General features: G+C 36.3%; 1 protein-coding gene across 5 annotated transcripts in view; it reads left to right on the top strand.

Annotated features, from left to right (window-relative positions):
* Nucleotides 1–22,427, top strand: part of LOC148950723 (mitochondrial thiamine pyrophosphate carrier-like) — a 74,483-nt gene extending 52,056 nt beyond the window's left edge. For all 5 annotated transcript variants that reach the window (XM_089091726.1, XM_089091723.1, XM_089091727.1 and 2 more), the window contains one exon: nt 22,074–22,427. In XM_089091726.1, coding sequence (XP_088947852.1) covers nt 22,074–22,390 — 317 coding nt within the window. In that variant the 3' untranslated portion in view covers nt 22,391–22,427. The remainder of the gene's footprint in view (nt 1–22,073) is intronic.
* Nucleotides 22,428–22,818: the final 391 nt, after the last annotated feature.

The raw sequence follows: 22,818 nt of genomic DNA, 5'->3' as shown, positions 1-22,818 counted from the left end.
ACTTAGAAGCATAATTTTTATCATAATGCCCTTTGTCTATATCTGTTTTGTTACCTTTAAAACAGTTGAAATGGGCGACTTTGATATTGATTGTTTTTTTTTTGCTCTTTTGGATTCTTAAAAAGACGACTTCTTGTATTAAAAACTGGTTTTTAATTACAATTTAAAAAAATGCATTGTGAAGTTTTTTGGCTTCTTTATAGAATATATGTCATGTAGGCTAAGGCTGAACTGCTGCTTTTTTACTGCTTTTGGCTGCTATTTTGGATATTATTCGTTTTTTTTCTTTTGGGGATTCATTCCAAATTATAAATTGATAAATACCTAATATCAGTCAAATTATAAACTGCATCTAAAAGAAGTAAATTTATCAAATTGAAAAATACATGATGAACACTTCAAATGAGAACACTTCAATTACAATGAAACCAAAAGCATTTAATGGTTTATTCGGTATGAAGAAAAATTTAATGCCAGCTATTTTCTGGTAAAAAATGAAAAGGTAATCCGTTTTAAATGTAATTAAATGAAATAATATGCAGACTGAAGTAGCTCCAGAAAGATGTTGAGACTTTCATCCTAGTTCGTCACTTTTAATCCAAGCAAAATCTTAGGACACTTAGTATCAGTTATTGAGTTTAAGCTTTGATTTCCAAATGCTCACAAAAATTACCAAATTTGAGAAAGTCGCAACAATAAGTCACCTGTGGTCAAAATACTCAAAGACTCCTCTCAGATTCCCACCCAGGCTCAAAGCTTCTGCTATGGTCATTTCCATGGAAATAGCCAAAGAGTTTCTTTTTAAAATGGCTTTCATGCGTAGTTAGGGGTATTAAGCCTTCTTTACTCTTCTTCAAAGCTATGAAAAAATTGTTATGATATTCCAAATGTCACATTTTTTATATTTGTGAATGTTTTTGGTAATAATTAGTGGGGTGATCGATTTTTATAAACCACTGTAGATACGTAAGAACGTTGCAACATCTAGTTCCCTTAGGTCATAAGACTGTCCAAGTCTCCTCCTTGAACCTCCCAAATTGAAAGCTTTTATTATGACCAGGCCTTTTAATGTAACTTGGGCACTGGACCAATGGAGCCATTGTCACTCAAGCGCAACGTTAGTTGGGGATGTCGATATCGCTTTCGTCACACCCATACGTTTTAGTGTGAATCTGCCTGGTACTTATGAATGAATGTTTTCAAATTAAACCCGTTTCATCAATAAGAAAAAAACGGGTTGGACGCACATGTACCTTTCCCTTTGGACGATAAAACCATGCAAGTGCTGTATCAAGTATAACCCACGAAAATCTTGTTAATTTTTGTCAACTTTTCAACTTTTTGGCATCCCTGCTTTCAATAAAAAAAAATCAAGGTACTATCACTTAAATATAATAGCTCCCTATGCCCCCCCCCCCTATGGATACTATCTTGATAGGACACCGTCTCTTCTTTAAATAAAAAAAAATATACTTATTGGCACCCCTGCTTTCGAAAAAAATAGAGGTATTATCATTTAAATATGATAGCTCACTACCCCCCCCCACCCTCTGGATACCACCTTGATAAAATGCCGTCTCTGCTTTAAATGAAAAAAAATTAACTTTTTGGGATCCCTGCTTTCAATAAAAAATTCGAGATATTGTCATTTAAATGTAATATCCCCCTACCCCTCCCCCCTCTGGATACCACCGTGATAGGATACCGTCTCAGCTTTCATTAGAAACGTAAGTTACTTAATAATTAACTAGGTCATTATACGGTTCAAACAAACACGCAAAATTACGTTAAACAGCTTAGGGTTCCATGAAAAAAATTGAGGGTATGAATAAAGGGGTGAAAAGACAGCAACAAAATGTATAAATTATTCAGATATACATCAAATTATTGGAAAACTGAGTCATAGATTCGCCGTGGCATCCAATAAGATCCAAAGAATCCAATTAAAAGGGAGCACACCTGTGTGCTCAAAATCTAATTAAAAGGGAGCACACATGTGTGTACAAAAGCCAAACTAGGCCAGTAGCCTATGAGAAATCGCAAAATATCCAAGACAATGAACAAGTCTTAATGGGGGGCCCTGGGTCTATCAAAATATTTCAATGGTTTCCCAGGGATTTTGATATCATTTTCGTCTGTCTCCACTTAAAATGAAAAAATAATTATCCTTATGGCATCCCTGCTTTCAATAAAAAAAATAAGGTATTATCACTTAAAAATGATAGGCCTCTATCCCCCCCCCATAGGCAATAATTTACATTTTATTGATGAGTCATATTTTTGGGGTAGCTCCTGAACAATTGATCATTAAAAATTCAGGCGTCCAAAGATTTATTTTTAAAAATAAAGAAAAAACTAAATAAAAACACCAAAAAAAAAAAAAAAATCCGCAAAAGTACATTTCTGCAGTATAAACAAACTTTTGGCTGTAAATTTAAAAATACAAATGAAGTCCGACGCTGGATAGTAGTGAATGCATTATATATTTCTATTCAACTTGAAAATAAAATTCTTTACTATGAACTATGTAAGAAATAGCGATTGGGAAACTGCATTCGAAATGATTTAAACTCATTTCATAAAGACGATACTGTTTTTTGTCAGCATATGAAGAACTGTGTATATTGCAATATTTGCAATTGCATATTGCATCTGTCAGGTTTTTATGCAAAGTAACAAAAGAGACGAAAATTATCGAACAAGAGAGTACTGAAGAATTATGGTATGCAAAGTAATATTTGGCAGGGAAAGTCACTGGTGATAAATCGCTAGGGGTGGCACCGTCATTGCGTGATTTGCGGGGATTCGGAGAACCAAATTTTTTTTCGGGGTGACGCATTTATTGTCGGGGAAATACCCGAAGATTCGGGGATAGTGCAAGCCCTGCTTGATTTCTAATCAGGAAGATCGAAATACTAAACCACACGAGAAGGAAAAGCTCTCACTTTGCGGTTGACTATATAAAGAATTGCCACACAATTAGTTTCAAGTCGACTAAACGCCGCCGCCGTTGCCGACGGCAGCGCGCCCTTGGCGCGCCGGCGGCGTTACGACACTTCGGTGGCGTTCGACTGGGCCTCTCGTCGGCGGCGTTTGGTCGATCCGCCAGCGCGGCGACGGGGTCTAATCTTACATATCGGGTTTTAGTTGGGTAAAGTACTTAGCCATAAGAGGCTAATTTCTCCTTTATAAGCTAAAATCGTCAAGTTCTACATTAGTGCGAGTATGTGCACCCCGATATTTTTTTTCAGCACCTTAGATTACCCCGGAATCCTTACTCACACCAACTGCGTTTGATGTGAGCCATCCCTCCTTTTCATAGGTAGCGTGCGAGCGCTGCCTAAGTAAACAACGATGTGGGCACAATGTGTTTTTTTTTTCTCCATACCCTGGCACTTTGTATCGAAGGAGTTGTCGTAGAAAATTCCAAAAAGGCTCATTCGATTGGAAATTGGAGTGGTTAGTGCCCTTTTTAATAGTCGAAAGTGATTGAAGGGCAACTCGCCCCCCCCCCATGCCCATCATTCCCCCCAACACAGCCCATCCCAAGTTTGAGCTAGCCATTTTGTTCAGCGTAGTTGATTTCCTGATAGAAAATATCTTTTTGAGGAGGACACTTCCCAACAACCCTCGGGGCAAGGGTTTTAAGTTACGCCCTGGGGGCATAAGGTTTTTATATAAGGCGTTGTCGTATAAAGTTCAAAAAAGGCTCATTCGATTGGAAATTCAAACGGCTAGCGCCCGTTTTAATAGTCGAAAGTGATTGGAGGGCAACTAGTCCCCCCCCCCCGCACCCATTATTCCTCAAAACACATCCAATCAAAATTTTGAGATAGCCATTTTGTTCAGCGTAGTTGATTTCCAGATAGAATATATTTTTTTGGCGAAGATACTCCCCTACAACCCTCGGGGCAAGGTTTTTAAGTTATGCCCGGGCGGCATATAAGTTTTTTATAGAAGGAGTTGTCGTAGATACCTCAGGAAAGGCTCATTCAACGGGAAATTCAAAGGAAGTGTGCTCTTATAATAGTCGAAAGTCACTGGAGGGTAAATGACCCCCCACGCCCATCATTCCCCCAAACACATCCAATCAAAATTTTGAGATAGCCATTTTGTTCAGCGTGGCTGGTGTCCTGATAGAAAATATATTTTTGAGGAGGACACTCCCCCAAAACCCTCAGGGCAAGAGTTTTAAATTATGCCGTGGGGGCATATAAGGTTTTTATAAAAGGCGTTGTCATTGAAACTTCAAAAAAGCTCATTCGATTGGAAATGAACGGGCTAGTACCCTTTTTAATAGTCGAAAGTGAATGGAAGGCAACTAGCCCCCCCACGCCCATCATTCCCCCAAACACATCCAATAAAAATTTTGAGATACCCATTTTGTTCAGCGTATTTGATTTACAGATAGAAAATATGTTTTTGAGGAGGATACTCCGCCAGAGCCCTCAGGACAAGGGTTTTAAGTTATGCCCTGGGGACATATAAGTTTTTTATAGAAGACGTTGTTGTAGAAACTTCAGAAAAGGGCTCATTCGATTTGAAATTAAAAGGGCTAGTGCACTTTTTTTATAGTCGAAAGTGAATAGTAATATTTTTTGTTGTTGTTGTTGTTTAGACCAGGGCACTTCGTATCGAAGGAGTTGTCGTGGGAATTTCGAAAGGGGCTCATTCGATTGAAAATAGAAAGGGCTGGTGCCCTTTTTAATAGTCGAAAGTGATTGAAGGGCAGCTAATCCCCCTTCCACTCCCACCCTCCCATGTGCCCATTATGTTTAAAAACTAAATGTTGTCTCAAGATTAAATCAAAATGCACTGTGATAATACTAATTCCCAATAAGGCATCTCAGCACTACCCCAAGAACGACTGAGGGTATTATGTTCAAACTTTCGAGGCTACTTCTGCTCTTAAAATTTAACCAAATCAAAATAGTGTAAGTGCATCAAAGCTATCAAAGAAAGTAAACAGATTTTTTTGCGAATGGAATCACGTTTTCCATTTAATGTCAACTAGAGGAGGTATGACACTAAGTTAAACAGTACTATTTGTGTCCAGATTTTTAAAGGGGTATATGTCGTTAAAAATTGCTGAAAATTTTTCTCCAGCATACAAATAGCAGGCCAAACTATAAAGTCTTAAGAAATGAATAGATTTAAAGTGTTATTTTTTTTCCCCTAAAAAGACTATGTCAATATAAAACGAAGAGAAATTAATTAAAAAAACTTTTTCCACAAAATAAGTTTTTCCATTAAACAAAAAATGAGCAAAAACAAAATCAAATAATCTACCAAGCTCGAAACTACCACAAACCAGCATCGATAAATAAATTAAACCCAAAACGAACAGAAATTAAAATAAATAACCGAGTCAAACTCAAAACGAGCAGAAATTAACATATGTTGGGCGAAAAACACCTATGCCTTCCCAAGGCCAAAAAAATGTTGTACTTTACTGAAAAAATATAAATGTTTTTACTTTTATAACTTTAATAAATCAAATAATTTTGACATTTTGATTACTAAATATCAGTATATGTATATTAAACTGACAACACATTCATTTGTATTTTTTTCAGTAAAGTGCAAATTTTGTTCTGGCCTTGGGAAGGCATAGGGGTTTTGAAGGCTCTGAAGTTTATATGAGCATCCCTTTCATAAGAACCATATACGCCCCCAGGAGAACACTTACGACGCCTTTACCCCGGGCCCTGGGGGGGGGCGTTTGTTATCTAATTTTTGAACAATTTCCAAAAAACTGGCTATCTAAAAATTTGTAGCGGATGGATTCGGGGGAAAAATGGCGTGGGGGCCTAGTTGTCCTTAACTCTCTTGACTCTTAAAAAGTGAACTAGAACTTTCAGTTTCCAATCAAATGAGCCCTCTATGAAGTTTATACGAGCATCCCTTTTATAAGAACCATACATGCCCTTAGGGCATAACTTAGAACTCCTTCCCCTGGGCCCGGGGGGGTCGTATTGACACCAGAGTTTTTCTTATCCGACTATTGAACTATTTTTAACAAAATGCCTATCTAAAAATTTTCATCAGACGGGTTTGGAAAAAGAAGAGGTGGGGAGGGGGGGGGGGGGCTAGCTACACTCGGATCTCTTTTGACTATTAAAAAGTGAGCTCGAACTTTCGATTTCCAATCAAATGAGCCCTCTCTGAAGTTTATACGATCATCCCTTTCATACGAAACATATATGCCCCAGGGCATAACTTACAACGCCTGCTGCCGGGCCCTGGGAAGTTATGACGCCATCTGAGTTTTGTTATCTGACTTTTGAACAATCTTTAACTTAATGGCTATCTCAAAATTTTTATTGGCTGCATTTGGAGAAAAAGGGGGTGTGGGGGGGGGGGGGGGCTAGTTGTCCTCCAATCTCTTCTGACTCTTAAAAAGTGAACTAAAATTTTCAATTTCCAATCAAATGAGTCCTCTTTGAAGTTAATACGAGCATCCCTTCCATAAGACCCATATATGCCCCCAGGGCATAGCTTACAATGTCTTCCCTCGGGCCCTGGGGGGTTGTGTCGAAACCAGATTTTTTTTTATGATTGTTGAACTATTTTTAACAAAATAGCTACCTCAAAATTTTTATCGGGTGCATTTGAGAAAATAGGGTTTGGGGAAGGGGGAAGCTTGTTACCCTCCGATAGCTTTTGACGCTTAAAAAGTGAACTAGAACTTTCAATTTCCAATCAAATGAAACCTCTCTGAAGTTTATACGAGCATTCCTTCCATAAGAACTATATATACCCCCAGGGCATAACTTATGTCCCTCACCCCGAAGGCTGTAGGGGGAGTGTCCTGCTAAAACATAATTTCCAGAACTTTCAACTACGTTGAACAAAATGGCTATCTCGAAATTTTGATTGGATGTGTTTGGGGAAATGATGGGCGTGGAAGGGGTGTTAGTTGCCTTCAAATCACTTTAAATTAAAAATTAAAATTAAATCACTTAAAATTAAATTAAAAAAAACAAGTTTTTTCAACTGAAAGTAAGAAACAACATTAGAACTTAAAACGAACAGAAATTGTTACGTATATGAGGGGGTTCTCCCTTAAGTCAATACCTCGCTCTTTACGGTACAGTTTGTTTTTAGTGCTTTCAAAAGAGCTATCTATTCTAATTAAACGGCCTTTGTGATTCAGGGGTTTGTTAATTAATTTTTTTTTTAATTTTTAACGTAAAGAGTGTGGTAGTGAATAAGGGGAGAACCCCCTCATTTACGTAATAACATATACGTAATAAAAGAACGATAAAAAAAAAACAAGCGATACGGCTCAATAGTAATCGAAACTTTTAAAAACGGAATTTTGATGTCAATATATGTATCAAAAGAATGGGCTTATAATGCTGATTCTAAATATATAAATTTTATTAAGTTTAGTATTACTCATCAAAGGCTACGAGCCTGAGAAAATTTACCTGATTTTTTAAAGAGGGGGGAAACATCCCCTACAAGTGAAAGAATTCTAATGAAAATCACACCGTCAGATTCAGCGTATAAGAAAACCCTATTACATAGTTTTCAAGCTCATATCTGCAAAAATCTGCAACTTTGTATTTTTTGCCAGAAGAAAAATATACGAATATAGAAGTTCGTTACGTAAGTTAATTTGTAAATTACGTCAGAAGCAAATTTAGAGACAACCATTTAGCAAAAGAAAAGAAAAATATTTATGCAAATTTTGTTTACTTATTCAATGACGCTGCATTATAATAAAATCCAAAATAAAAGCTGCATTAACTAAAAAATGATCAGAAATTAAATTAAAAAAACATAGTTTTTTAAACTGAAAGTAAGGAGCGACATTAAAACATAAAACGAACAGAAATTATTCCGTATATGAAAGGAACGGTCCCCTCCTCAACGCCTCGCTCTTTACGCTACAGTTAGACTCTTTTTCACAAGTCTGTGTTTTAAAACAATAAAAAACTTTAGCGTAAAGAGCGAGGCGCTGAGGAGGGGACCGCCCCTTTCATATACGGAATAATTTCTGTTCGTTTTAAGCTTTAATGTCGCTCCTTACTTTCAGTTTAAAAAACTTGTTTTTTTATCATATATATATATATATATATATATATATATATATATATATATATATATATATATATATATATATATATATATATATATATATATATATATATATATATATATATATATATATATATATATATATATATATATATATATATATATATATATATATATATATATATCAATCAGTCAATCAATTAATTTACTGTGCCGTAAAATGATAAAAATAGCAGTGGCATTGTCAACATCAATTTAAACCATTGGCAAAAAAAAAGCATTCACATTATCTACATCAAGTTAAAGCACTAAAAACAATTAACTATGTACAATTATTAAATGATTCGACAGAATATGGTACAAATGAAGATAAGTAGCCCTGACTTGAATTCGGTACTGGTTGTTTCAGGCTCCTTGTCGCAGGACCGTCAATTTTTGGCACTATGAAATCCGGTAAGATGCTTCTATGCCGTTGTGAAAGAAGGCATTGGCGACCGAACCTCATGACTGCTTCGTGTCTGCGTTGGAATAGGGTTTTGAGACCGAACCTCCAGAGACTCTCCTCGTATGAACTGTAGACTTGGCGAGGATGATGCCGCAAGCCCGTTTCTACAAATTCTCCATCTGCTTGTCCTGTTCTTTTGTTAAGCCCGGATGCCAGACTTGACAACCGTTTTCTAGGGCGGAATAGATGTATGTTTTTAGGATGTTTGTAAGTTCCAGGGTGGTAAAACCAAAGCGTTTCAGGTTCGCGAACGGTCTTAGTAGTCCTGCTCCATTGCTTACAATCTTGTTAATTTGGGAATCCCATTTCAGGTTTTTGTCAATAATAATTCCAAGAATTTTGGCAGAGTCCACTGATTTGAGCTCAGCTTCTGTTTCAATGTTGCCTATGTGTTTCTTGAGGAAGACCACTCTCATGACAACACTTTTTTCCTTGCTGATTTTCATATATATATATATATATATATATATATATATATATATATATATATATATATATATATATACATTTATTTCATCAGTATTTGTGGTACAATTAATGTGTGCTTATAACCAGTATTATTCTTTTTTCTTGTATTCCTGGCACGCCCTTAGGACAACTTACCTTTGCAAGTTCATGGGCAGGCTAGAAGATTTACTTGAAAGACTTCTCTTTCTATGTATTATATATATATATATATATGTATTTATTTAAGTTTTATTCTTATTAATAAACTTAACTTGACTAACTAGTATTCAACTTTGGCAATAGTAGATGCGTTTTTTTTCCTATAAATAATTAAAAAACTTTCCAAAAAACAAGTTTTTAAAGAAAAGTAAAGGCCATTTTAAACTTAAGCTCGGCAGATACAAATACCTGTTAAAATTCAAACTCAAAACGACCAGAAATTACTATTAGTGAATAAATGAAACCCAAAACGAACAGAAATAAAATAAACAATCATAGCAAAAAACCTACAACAAGTAATAATATAATTGAATAAATAGATCTTAAAGCGAGTAATGCTTAGATTGAATATGAAAATCAAGCTTAAAACGAAAAAAAATGTTTTCCTATTGAAGTATAAATGAAACTTAAAACGAACAGAAATTAAACAAACAATCAATTCAAACAAACATACAATAGATATTAGTGTAAATTAATAAATAAATCTTAAAACGAGTAAAACTTAAATTGAATATGCAAATCAAGCTTGAAACGAACAAAAATCACTACAAACAAGAGTTTGGTTATCACCTCCTCCTCTCACTGTAAAAGTTTAAAATCTACTGCGTCATTGGCGCTTTACTGAAAACTATATGCGTCTTGAACAGTCTTGGAAATTATAAACAACATCAAATTGAAAATTTGATGTATAATGATATTATTTTTTGAAAGATCCATTCGTTCAAGAATTTATTTCATTGTAATTTAATTTTTATTTTCAATGCTGTAAGAACTGGAAAAGAAAATATTTGTAATATAATTTGTTTTCAGATAAGCGCCAATGACGCAGTAGGCTTTTGGTTTTTATTTACAGTAAAGGAAGGAGACAGTAACCAAACACTTGTTTGTAGTGAAACTATATTCGTCATGAACAACTTAAAAAAGAGCTAATAAATTAAACTGAATATTTGATGCATATTAATTGCTGAAATAATATAAAATATTTGTCATAAAATTGGTTTTCAGTAAAGCGCCAATGACGCAATAGGTTTTAGGTTCTAGACAGAGGTTTAGAGTAAGAGATCGGAGGGCTAGTTGCCCTCCGATCTCTTTTGACTATCAAAAAGTGAACGAGAACTTTCAATTTCCAATCATATGAGCCCTCTCCGAAGTTTACACGAGCATACCCTCCATAAGAACCATGTATGCCCCCAGAGCAATACTTACAACGCCTGGCTCAAGCCCTGGGGGGGGGGGGTTGTGTCGACACTGGAGTTTTTCGTATCTGAGCTTTGAACTATTTTTAACGAAATGGCCATAGGTAAAGGAGTTTTATTATATGATCTTTCAAATATTTTTAACAAAATACCTACCTCAAATTTTATTATCAGATGTATTTGGGGAAAAAGGGCTTGGGGGGGATAGTTGCCCTCAGATCACTTTTGACTCTTAAAAAGGGCACTGGAACTATCTATTTCCAATTGAATGAGCCCCCTTTGAAGTTTATGTGACGACCCCTTCTATATGAAGTACCTCTGGGAAAAATAAATAAATGGAGTGTGGGGGAAGACTAGCTGCCCTCCAATCACTTTTGACTCTTAAAAAGTGAATTACAACTTTCAATTTCCAATCAAATGAGCCCTCTATGAAGTTTATATGAGCATCCCTTCCATAACAACCATATATGCCCCCAGGGCCTAACTTACAACGCCTACCCCCGGGGCCTGGGAGGCTGTGTCGACACCGGAGTTATTTGTTATCCGAACTGTGAACTATTTTTAACAAAATGTCTATCTAAAAATTTTTATTTGATGCATTTAGGATGTGGAGGGGGGGGGGGTCTAGTTGTCATCCGATCTCTTTTTACTCTTGAAAAGTGAACAAGAACTTTCTATTTCCAATCAAATGAGCCCTCTCCGAAGTTTATACAAGCATTCCTTCCATAAGAACTATATATGCGCCTAGAGCATTACTCATAACGCCTGCCTCCGGGCCCTGGGGGGTTGCGTCGACACAGGAATTTTTCTTATCCGACCCAATCAAATCAAATGAGCCCTCTCTGAAGTTGATACGAGCATCCCTTTTATAAGAACCATATATGTCCTTAGGGCATAACTTAGAACGCCTTCCCCTGGGCCCTGGGGGGTCGTATTGACACCGGAGTTTTTCTTATCCGACCCAATCAAATCAAATGAGCCCTCTCTGAAGTAGATACGAGCATCCCTTTTATAAGAACCATATATGCCCCAGTGCCTAACTTACAACGCCTGCCCCCAGACCCGGGGGGGTTTTGACGACACCTGATTTTTTGTTATATGACTTTTGAGCAATCTTTAACGTACTGGTTATCTCAAAATTTTTATTGGATGCATTTGGAGAAAAGGGGGCGTGGGGGGGGGGGGGGGCTAGTTGCCCTCTAATCTCTTTTGACTCTTAAAAAGTGAGTCCTCTTTGAAGTTAATAGGAGCATCCCTTCCATAAGACCCATATATGCCCCCAGGGCATAACTTACAACGCCTGCCCCCGGGCCATGGGGGGCTGTATCGACCCCGGAGTTTTTTGTTATCTGAACTATGAACTATTTTTAACAAAATGTTTATCTCAAAATTTTTATTTGATGCATTTAGGATGTGGAGGGGAGGGGGGGGGGTCTAGGTGCCATCCGATCTCTTTTGACTCTTGAAAAGTGAAAAAGAACTTTCTATTTCCAATCAAATGAGCCCTCTCCGAAGTTTATACAAGCATTCTTTCCATAAGAACTATATATGCGCCTAGAGCATTACTCATAACGCCTGCCTCCGGGCCCTGAGGGGTTGCGTCGACACAGGAATTTTTCTTATCTGACCTTTGAACTATTTTTAATGAAATGGCTTTTATGAAAATTCCATCGGATGGGCTTGGGGAAAAAAGGGTGTGTGGGGGGGGGCTAGTTGTCCTCGAATATCTTTTCACTCTTAAAAATTGAAATAGAACTTTCAATTTCCAATCAAATGAGCCCTCTCTGAAGTTTATATGAGCATTTCTTTCATAAGAACCATATACGCCCCCAGGAGAACACTTACAACGCATGTCCCCTGGGCCCTGGGGGGGGGGCTGTTATCTAATTTTTGAACAATTTTCAAAAAACTGGCTGTCTCAAAATTAGTAGCGAATGGGTTTGGGGAAAAAGGGCAGGGGGGGCTATTTGCCCTTAAGTCTCTTGACTCTTAAAAAGTGAACTAGAACTTTCAATTTCCAACCAAATGAGCCCTATATGAAGTTCATACGAGCATCCCTTTCATAAAAACCATACATGTCTTTAGGGCATAACTTAAAACGCCTTCCCCTGGGCCCTGGGGGGTCGTATTGATACCGGAGTTTTTCTTATCCGACCCAATCAAATCAAATGAGCCCTCTCTGAAGTTGATACGAGCATCCCTTTTATAAGAACCATATATGCCCCAGTGCCTAACTTACAACGCCTGCCCCCAGGCCCTTGGGGGTCGTGACGACACCTGAGTTTTTGTTATATGACTTTTGAGCAATCTTTAACGTACTGGCTATCTCAAAATTTTTTTTGGATGAATTTGGAGAAAAAGGGGCGTGGGGGGGGGCTAGTTGCCCTCTTATCTCTTTTGACTCTTAGAAATTAAACTAGAACTTTCAATTTCCAATCGAATGAGTCATCTTTGAATTTTATACGAGCATCCCTTCCATAAGACCCATATATGTCCCCTGGGAATAACTTACAACGCCTGCCCCGGGCCCTTTGGGGTTTTTGTCGACACCAGATTTGTTGTTATATGAACTATTTTTAACAAAATAGCTATCTCAAAATTTTAATCGGATGCATTTGGGAAAATAGGGTTTGGGGGGGGAAGCTGGTTACCCTCCGATATCTTTTGACGCTTAAAAAGTGAACTAGAACTTTCAATCTCCAATCAAATGAACCCTTTCTGAAGTTTATACGAGCATTCCTTCCATAAGAACCATATATGCCCTTAGGGCATAACTTATAACCCTCGCCCCGAAGACTTTGGGGGGAGTGTCCTGCTCAAAGATATAATTTCCAGAACTTTCAACTACGTTGAACAAAATAGCTATCTCAAAATTGTGATTGGATGTGTTTGGGGAAATGGTGGGTGTGGAAGGGGTCTCAGTTGCCTTCCAATCACTTTCGACTATTGAAAAGGGAACTGGCCATTTAAACTTCCAATCGAATGAGCCCTTTCTGAAGTTTCTACGACAACGCTTTCTATGAAAACCTTATATGCCCCCAGGGCATAAATTAAAACCCTTGCCCTGATGGCTTTTGGGGGGGGGGGGGCGGTTATCCTTAAAGACCTAATTTCCTGAATTTTCAACTACGTTGAACGAAATGGCTAAATGGCTTTCAAAATTTGATTGGAAGTGTTTGGGGAAAAGGTGGGCGTGAGAGGAAGGTTAGTTGCCCATAAATCACTTTTGACTATTAAAAAGGGCACTAGCCCTTTGCATTTCCAATCGAATGAATCCTTTTTGAAGTTTTTACGACAAAGCTTTCTATAAAAACCTTGTATGCCCCCAGGGCATAACTTACAACCCTTTCCCTGAGGGCTATGGGGGAGTGTCCTCCTCAAAAACATAATTTCTAGCTGGAAATCAACTACGCTGAACAAAATGGGTGTTTCAAAATTTTGCGTTTTATTTGTTTAAGGAACTGGTGGGCGTGGAAGGGGTTTAGTTGTCTTCCAATCACTTTTGACCCTTGAAAAGGGCACTGGAACTCTCGATTTCGAAGCGAATGAGCCCCCTTTGAAGTTTCTACTCGACCCCTTCCATATGAAGTGCCTCTGGAAAAAAAATGACACATTGGAGCCGTATGGCCTTTACAATAGGACGCTATAGCGTTGCCTCTGATAGGTTCTAATAAACAGTTGTATCTTTTTTTTTTAATTCCTGAACAAGTATTTCATCTTTTCTTTCTTTGTAGAATTAGCAATAAATCGTAGTATGCCAAGTAGTATTGTATAATCACATTTTCTTGCATTCAACTTCATTTTATTTTTAAGTTCTTGTTTTCTTCTGTATTATTTTAGCGTAAAAAATTACGTATTTTTTAGTCAACAAATAGAAAAAAGAAACAGGGAGCTGTATAAAATGGGATCTTCGCAATCTGACCAGATTGGGTTTATGAAGCGTAAAAGTTTCAGAGTTATTATTTAGTCTGAACAGAGCCATTCCTTGGGTTGGTGGTGCCCGGGGAAAAAAATTATTACAACGCCCCCTCCCGACTCAAATATAAGCAAGAAAAACCGAATTGGAGTGAAAATTTTGATCAGAGTGGTTAATCCTCCAGCTGGGGCAGATGACATGGGTGCTCCCTCCCCCCTCTTAGGAACGACTCTGGGTCTGAAAACAAATGAATAAAACAGGAAATTGAAATCTGCTGGTTTACAGTTTTTCATGGGCGTACGCAGGGAATGGGCGTTCTCCCCTAAAATCTTAAATTTTATTGAGTTTCTAGGAAATTCTTATTTAAAATTAAATAAAAAAAAACAAGTTTTTTTTAGCTGAAAGTTAGGAGCGACATTAAAACTTAAAACGAACAGAAATTATTCCGTATATGAAAGGGGATGTCCCCTCCTCAATACCCCACTCTTTACGCTAAAGTTTTTTATTGTTTTAAAAGATAAAGTTGTGTGACAATTCAAACTTATTATTTACATTTACAAACTCAGGAATCTTCTTGTTCTTGTATTGGCTATAGGTGAAATTTCTTTATTATTGAAGATAAGCAGGTATTCTAACTGACATGGTGAGGCTAACATGTTCCTGCTTGAAAGAATCTAACAATATTATTATAAAATTGGGGGTCTTACCCCTTTATTAGGATTTAACATACTAAAAATTAAGAATTAGGAAGGAACATATATTGATATTAACCTATATTGGATTCGATAAGTGTGAAATAACCATCAGTAAACCGAAGACCCAACCATTAGAATTTAATTTTTTATACCGAGTAAATTTATTTACCGAGTAATATACCGGTAAATTTATTTTACCGAGGTTTTTAAGTGAGTAAGAATTTTCATTGGTTTCAATTTTATTTTTTGGCAATTAGTTATAGAACGAAAACGCTCGCTTAGGTTTTACTTTAATCACTTTCTTAACATACCAAGGACATCAAAATAAAGACTTTTTTTTGCCCCTGGACCCATCTTGGTGTATTTATACCTGACAGCTGACAGTGTTCTAAGATTTCTTCTTTGCTTGTTTACTTTAATCAGGTTTTACTTTAATCTTAACATACCAAGGACATCAAAATAAAGACTTTTTTTTGCCCCTGGACCCATCTTGGTGTATTTATACCTGACAGCCGACAGTGTTCTAAGATTTCTTCTTTGCTTGTTTCAGAATCAAAGTCTTCAGTTTTGATTCAGTCTTTGAAAATTTAAGATCTATCTATTCTTATAAAAAGGATTAATCCCAGTTTTAAACCAGTTGTTGGTAAAGGATTTTATTCTGATTTAATTAGACACTGAATTCTTTGAGTAGTTACGAAATAGTGAGAACACTTTTACGTCTTATAAACAATTAAATAAAAAAACAAGTTTTTTAAACTGAAAGTAAGGAGCGACATTAAAACTTAAAACGAACAGAAATTATTCCGTATATGAAGGGGGCTGTCCCCTCCTCAACGCCTCGCTCTTTACGCTAAAGTTTTTTTATTGTTTAGAAAAATAGAGTTGTGAGAAAGTCAAACTTTAGCGTAAAGAGCGAGGCGTTGAGGAGGGGACCGCCCCCTTCATATACGGAATATTTTCTGTTAGTTTTAAGTTTTAATGTCGCTCCTTACTTTCAGTTTAAAAAACTTTTTGTTTTATTTAATTTTTGAAAGTTTGTTAATTAATACATGTTTTGATTTTTTCTCACAGTACATGAATAATTAAAAAATATTTTGAATATTATATTTGGTTAAATTTCTTTCTCGAAACTTGTTTAATTTTATTTACGAACGTTTTTATTAGTAATAAATATACGTAACTTAGAATTAACTTACGTAACGAACTTCTATATTCATAAAATTTTAACATGTATATTAGGGGGTTCGCCCCCTAGTCAATACCCTGCTCTTTAAACTATAGTTCGAATTTTTTTTCCAGTTCTTTAAAAATGACCTCTTAATCACAATCAGTTGATCAGTTGAAAAACTTGTTTTTTTTTATTTAATTCCTGATCTTTTTCTTTAATAATGCTGGGAAATCCAGCACCCCCTTCCTAGCAATGTCCCTTCCCCCATGAAAACTTCCTTCATGGAAAGATCCTTCCATATAGCCCCCGACCCTCTCCTTCCCCCACTTACCAGAAAAAATCTCCTCTGAAAAAGTCTGTATACTTCCCAATAACCAATACTTTATGTTAACATTGAGTAAAGTTCATAACTTTCAGCCCTCCCCCTGGGGACTTTGGGGGATCAAGTCATTCTAAAAGACATTTTTATCATATTTTTGACCATGCTGAACAAAATAGCGATCTCAAAATTTTGATCGTGTGACTTTGGGAAAAACATGAGCGTGGGAGGGGGCCTAGTTACCCTCCAATTTTTTCGGTCACTTAAAAAGGGCACTATAACTTTTAATTTCCGGTGCAATGAGCCCTCTAACCATAATATAGGACCAATGGGTTGATATGATCACCTCTGGGAAAAAAAAACAAAAAAAAAACAAACAAACAAATAAAAACGCATCTGTGATCTTTCTTCTGGCAAAGAATTGAAAATTTTACATTTTTCTACATGGAAGCTTAAAATCTCTAGAGTAGGGTTCTATGATACGGTGAACATAATAGTGCTAGTGTCATTAAATCTTGCTAGCTTTTGAAGGTCTTTATCTGTGTTTGCAAAACTCAGTCGCATTTTCTCAGGCGCGTAACCTTTGATGGGTAAGATTAAACTTAATGAAACTTATATATTTGAAATCAGAATTAAAATCTGATTCTTGTGATGTATCTATTGGTATCAAAATCCCGTTTTTTAGAGTTTCGGTTACCATTGAGCCGGGTCGCTCCTTACTTACAGTTCGTTACCACGAACTGTTTGATTAAAAATATTTACTCAGTATCTGTAACCTAGTGGAATATATGACGTCACTGGATAAATTGAATTGACTGGAGGTTCTGTCCACTCCATTAATGGAACTTTTAGCTTTCTTTTTAGCATTAATGGAACAAAGGTAATTCCATACGATATCCAAGTGCGGTATGCCAGTTTGGTAATAATAAGGATTATAGTGGCACATAATTGCATTCAACAAGTGTTGAAAAAGGATTATATCCGGAATCAATTAGAGTCCGTAGCTAATTCAGTGACTGTTATTTCGTAACATTTTGCTGTGGGTTAAAGTGACCTAGATTCAGGATATTCATTTAGATTTTGGATATTTTTTACATTCAACACCAAATTGTGAATGGTGGCTGGAGTTTACCCCCCCCCCTGCCTCCGTGGAAAATACTCCCGAGGCAAGACCTATTTTCATTTTACCCGTGTTGTGACGTAATAATCAAGTGAATACCTGTTTTGGTTTATACATTAGCTGGCTGGCGCTGGACTTTTTGAATATTTATGTGGAATATTTTGTTTGACCTCACGTAAAGATAAGTCTTTGGGTTTGTTTTTATCTTGCTACTGATAATCATGGCTTTTAAACAGTTTGATCTTGCTCTTGCGAAGTTCAAGGATTATCCCCTCTGGCCAGTAAGAATAATCAAAGCTGGTAAAGATACGCGAGGCAAGCCAGTTTATGCGGCATTTTGCTATGGATCGCATGATGAATTTCGCCTCGTGGATGCAAATCTCCAAGTTTATGATCCTACCATTGTTAATTTGTCTGCTCCTGCTTCAAAAAAAGCTTTTGAAGAGCTTGCTACTACGCCTGCTATTTACGCGCTGAAAGGTAATGATAAAATCAAAGCAAATGGTCCAGCTTTAGGATTATCTAGCAGTATTAGCCCGATACAACAGCAACTTGTAGCTACCCAAGCTGAACTGGATAAAATCAAAAATGACCTGGACAGTATAACTCAAAAAGTTTCGGAGAAACTGGCTAGCTCAAACTCTCTTAAGGAATCGACTGAGCTTATTGCTAGTCAAATTTATGATGCTCTCACGATTGAATTTAACCCCAAGTTTCAGCGAATCGAAAAGTCGCTAAAGGGACTGAGTAATGAACTTGAAAATTTAGAGGACAGACTGAACAGGCTTGAGAATAAGTTGGATAGTTATGAACAAGAATCACTACTAGACAGCCTGGTTTTTCACGGTGTTAGGCAGAAAACTGGTGTTGACACTCGTTCTGCTGTGTTGCTAACTACGAGTTTCAGGCAAAGAAATATTCTCGATTTGTAAAACGTCATAGGTTACCTAGTTTTTTTCACCGAGCATTTCTATGCCGTTGCTACTCTAGCACGGACACATTGGGTGGTAAACATTCTACCGCCGCAATGTCAGTCGAACATAAGAGACCTGACATCATAAATAAATCATAAGCCTTTTTGTATTTTTATTGAAAATAATTTGAAAAAACAACAAATATGCCCTCCCCCTCCACATACATACATTATGTGACAAAAATACATTGTGTACCCCCTTCTATATCCAAATATTTATTTCTATATTTCTATATTTATTTTCTATATCCTCTATATCCCTCTATATCCAAATATTTTTTTTTATCATTTTGGACTTCGTCCAAAATGATACAAAAAAAAAGAGTGCCTCTTGAACATTTTTCTCAATCTCAACAACCTCTGAGCCTATGTTTCTCGAATTTTTATAGCCTAGGCTCATTTCTTAATTCCAAAATTATTTGAAATTTTTTTATCGCTTGTAGCTTGATTAGTCTAGTTTTTTTTTTTTTTTTTGGTATGAAAACAAGGTCAGGATTAATATATCAAATCGTCAACCAAAATAAGTATATGTGTATGTATATATGTATATGTATGTATATATGTGTGTATAGGTGTGTATATGTGTATGTATATGTGTATGTGTGTATATGTATGTGTATATATGTATATATATGTATACTATTTCTTACACAGATAGATTGGCAGATATTATCGAAATATCCTTTTCTATGTGTCTTTTATATCTTTATTTTATGTATATGTATGTGTATGTATGTATGTATGTGTATGTGTATATATGTATGTATATGTATATGTATGTGTATGTGTATGTATGTATATATATATATATATATATATATATATATATATATATATATATATATATATATATATATATATATATATATATATATATATATATATATATATATATATATATATATATATATATATATTATATATTGATCGATATATATATATATATATATATATATGATATATATATATATATATATATATATATATATATATATATATATATATATATATATATATATATATATATATATATATATATATATATATATATATATATATATATATATATATATATATATATATATATATATATATATATATATATATATATATATATATATATATATATATATATATATATATATATATATATATATATATATATATATATATATATATATATATATAAGCGTTGAGAAGCAGTAAATTTTAAGAAGCTTCAAGCTATATTACTGTAATTGCGTTCTGCAGACTGATTGCCCACAACAAGCCAAGCTTCTTGGGCCAAATAATTTTTCTCTACGTTTGTAATAGAGTTTAGTATTAATAAAATGATTGATAGATTGATTGATTGATTTGAAAATGTGAATATTTTAGACTTTTTCTTAGGCTGTTTAATATTAATGTTAATGTTGAAGGGTATTTTAGTATTTAGCAATTTTAAAAAATGTGTAAATTACTCGTCAATAATTTCTGCTTCCCCCAATAATTTGGCCTTCCCCAGGCCATTCGGCGTGTCCCTAGGTGGCGATAGGGGAACGCCCTGTAGATATTTAGGGTACCTCCACAGGAGGCACGGACCAAGGGGGGACCTTGTCCCAGGAGGTCCATAATAGAAACTGGGGCACCCTCACCCGGGGTCATAAATACAGGCGGAGGAGGAAGGAGGCCCCTCAAATGTACACCCAAAAGGGCCTACTGATTTGTCCACAAGTCCCAGGACAAACCCTCTCCCAGTAATGGTTTAATGTGTATGGTAATGTAGAACACAAACGCGGGAGGGTCCTTTTTAGGAGGTCAGAGGCAACAGGGTGTAAGGACCAAATCTAAGGGCAATAGCCATTACAAAAAGCTGCCTCAACCTTTTTAGGACATTCGCAAGACTGGGGACCGTACGGTCAAACCTATTCCCACTTGAGGAGTGGCGCCCCTCGATGAAATTCTAGCCTAGTAAACGACACAGCATTCGCACGGGATTCTGACTTATGGATAATTCTTCTGGGCTTGGTATACTTTGACGGGCGTCTTCAGGTTGCTCTTCTTTGAAGATCTATCTACTATGAGCTGCCTCCCAATAGTAACACAATATCTGTAGGTATGAATATGTAATGAGTCGGAGGTAATAGTTCTGAGATTGTCTGTGCAGGATTTCAACTCTTGTTGATAGAAGAGCATCGACAAGTGCTGAAAACCATGTTGTGACCAAGATGGGCCCAGTATTGCACAAAGCCCCCATTCATGGAGGTTCCAGGGACTTTTTGCTGTCCGGTTCTAAGCCGGCTTAAGCACTTCGGTGTAGACTTGAGAAGATATGTGATCCCCGTCCTGCACTAGTATCCAGGATCATTGCTTTTCCTGAGGTGAAAATAATTCCAATGATTTAAAGAACATGAAAATTGGAACTTGGAATGTTACGACGTTAAAAAATGACTATCGTATCGACATTTTGACTGACGAATTCAGACGGTTCGAACTGGATTTATTAGGAGTTTCAGAAACTCATATCCCAGGGGTAGGAAGTATGAAATTAGGTCATACAGAATTTGTTTACTCAGGCAGGAAGGATGGGGTACATAAATATGTCGTAGGGCTCATGATGAATAAGGAAGCTGCTAAGTCCTGTTTAGGCTCGGAAGGTATTAATAATAAAATATTAATGGCTCATTTTATGACTAAAAAGTTCAGGGTATCAGTTATGGTAGTATATGCCCCTGTAGAACCGACTGACGCAGATACTTGTGACTCAGATGAATTTTACTTACAGTTACAGGAGCAAATAGACAGGGTCCCAGGTATAAATATGATGTTTTATTAGGAAATGTTAACGCCCAGGTTGGGAGAAATAGGGATAGATGGTATTCTAGTCTAGGTAAATTTGGTGTAGGAAAAGAAAACAGCAATGGCTACAGAATTTCGAAATTTTGTAGGTATAACAATCTAGTTATAACCAATACGGTGTTTGGTCATAAAATGGCTCATAAGTTAACATGGTATTCACGTGCTTTCATTTTCACTGCCCTTGGAACTTGTTGTTGGTTGTTTGACAACTGAAATGTGTCCCCTAGCCCCACCCCCCTCATTAGATTTTGATTTTTTTTTTTTGTCATTTAAAAAATATACGAAAAACAGCCAAGTTGCCACACATCATCCCTAGATTTTGAAATATACATTTTGCTGGTTATTGGTTGTTTAATAACTGAAACTCCTCTCCTAGAACCCCCCCCCCCCAAGAATAGCCACCAAAATATACATGACTTCTTGAGTTTTGAATTTTGAGAAGGCGGACACATTTTTTCTCTCGTCTTCATGATACTCTACTTTTTCATTTTTTTATTTATGTCTCTCATATGATAGGCTCAGACCTGCCTCCCCTCCAACTATTTAAAGTTTGGAAATTCATCAGCGCTTTTATTTTTGTAACCTCGACCTATATTCTGAAAGTACACTCTTACGGGGTATTTTCTTACAGGTACAATGACTGAGAATATTACCACTATTGAGTCCATGATTGCTGGCGGAATCTGTGGCGGAACTGCTAAGATGGCTGTGTATCCTTTTGACCTTGTAAAAAGGCGTCTTCAGGTTCAAGGTTTTGAGAAGGCTAGAATGGGCTTTGGAAAGTTGGAGACGTACATCGGCTCATTAGAATGTTTCAGAAAGACTTTAGCTTCAGAGGGAGTCGTAGGTCTTTTTAAAGGAATCTCGCCCAGTCTACTTAAAGCAGTTACTGTATCAGCCTTAAGCTTTAGCCTTTATGAGTTCTTTTATAATATTTCAAATCTGTGATAATTTGTCTATGGATCTAGTAATAAAAGTACCTTGATTGATATTTCTTCTTTATTTTTATATTGATAGTTTATAAAAATAAGTGTCTGGTCCTTTTCTTGGTAGCTTCGCATAAGATTCGCCATATTAAGAAATTTTTGGAGAGAGATTAACTTTTAAATGTTTTTTAGCTGGGATTTTCTGTATAAAATCATCTTCTGTAACACCGGGAATTGGTTAATTTTGACCGCTCTCGCCTCGTGTTAGATATGCAAATGTGCCTTCTTGATGTGTGGGGGTAGCTTAGCCACAGAAGACCAGAACTTCGCCTCCCCTCTCTAAAACAGAAACTCATACCCCCCCCCCGCTCATTTGTTAATGAAATCCTGACGCTTATATGGAATGACAAAAAAAAATACAGAAGCAAAAATACCCAGACTAGACCCGGG

The sequence above is a fragment of the Artemia sp. Qi Xiang Cuo genome, chromosome 7 (assembly GCF_049724085.1).
Source record: "Artemia sp. Qi Xiang Cuo chromosome 7, ASM4972408v1, whole genome shotgun sequence".
NCBI classification, from domain to species: domain Eukaryota; kingdom Metazoa; phylum Arthropoda; class Branchiopoda; order Anostraca; family Artemiidae; genus Artemia; species Artemia sp. Qi Xiang Cuo.
This window is presented reverse-complemented; position numbering and strand designations above follow the sequence as displayed.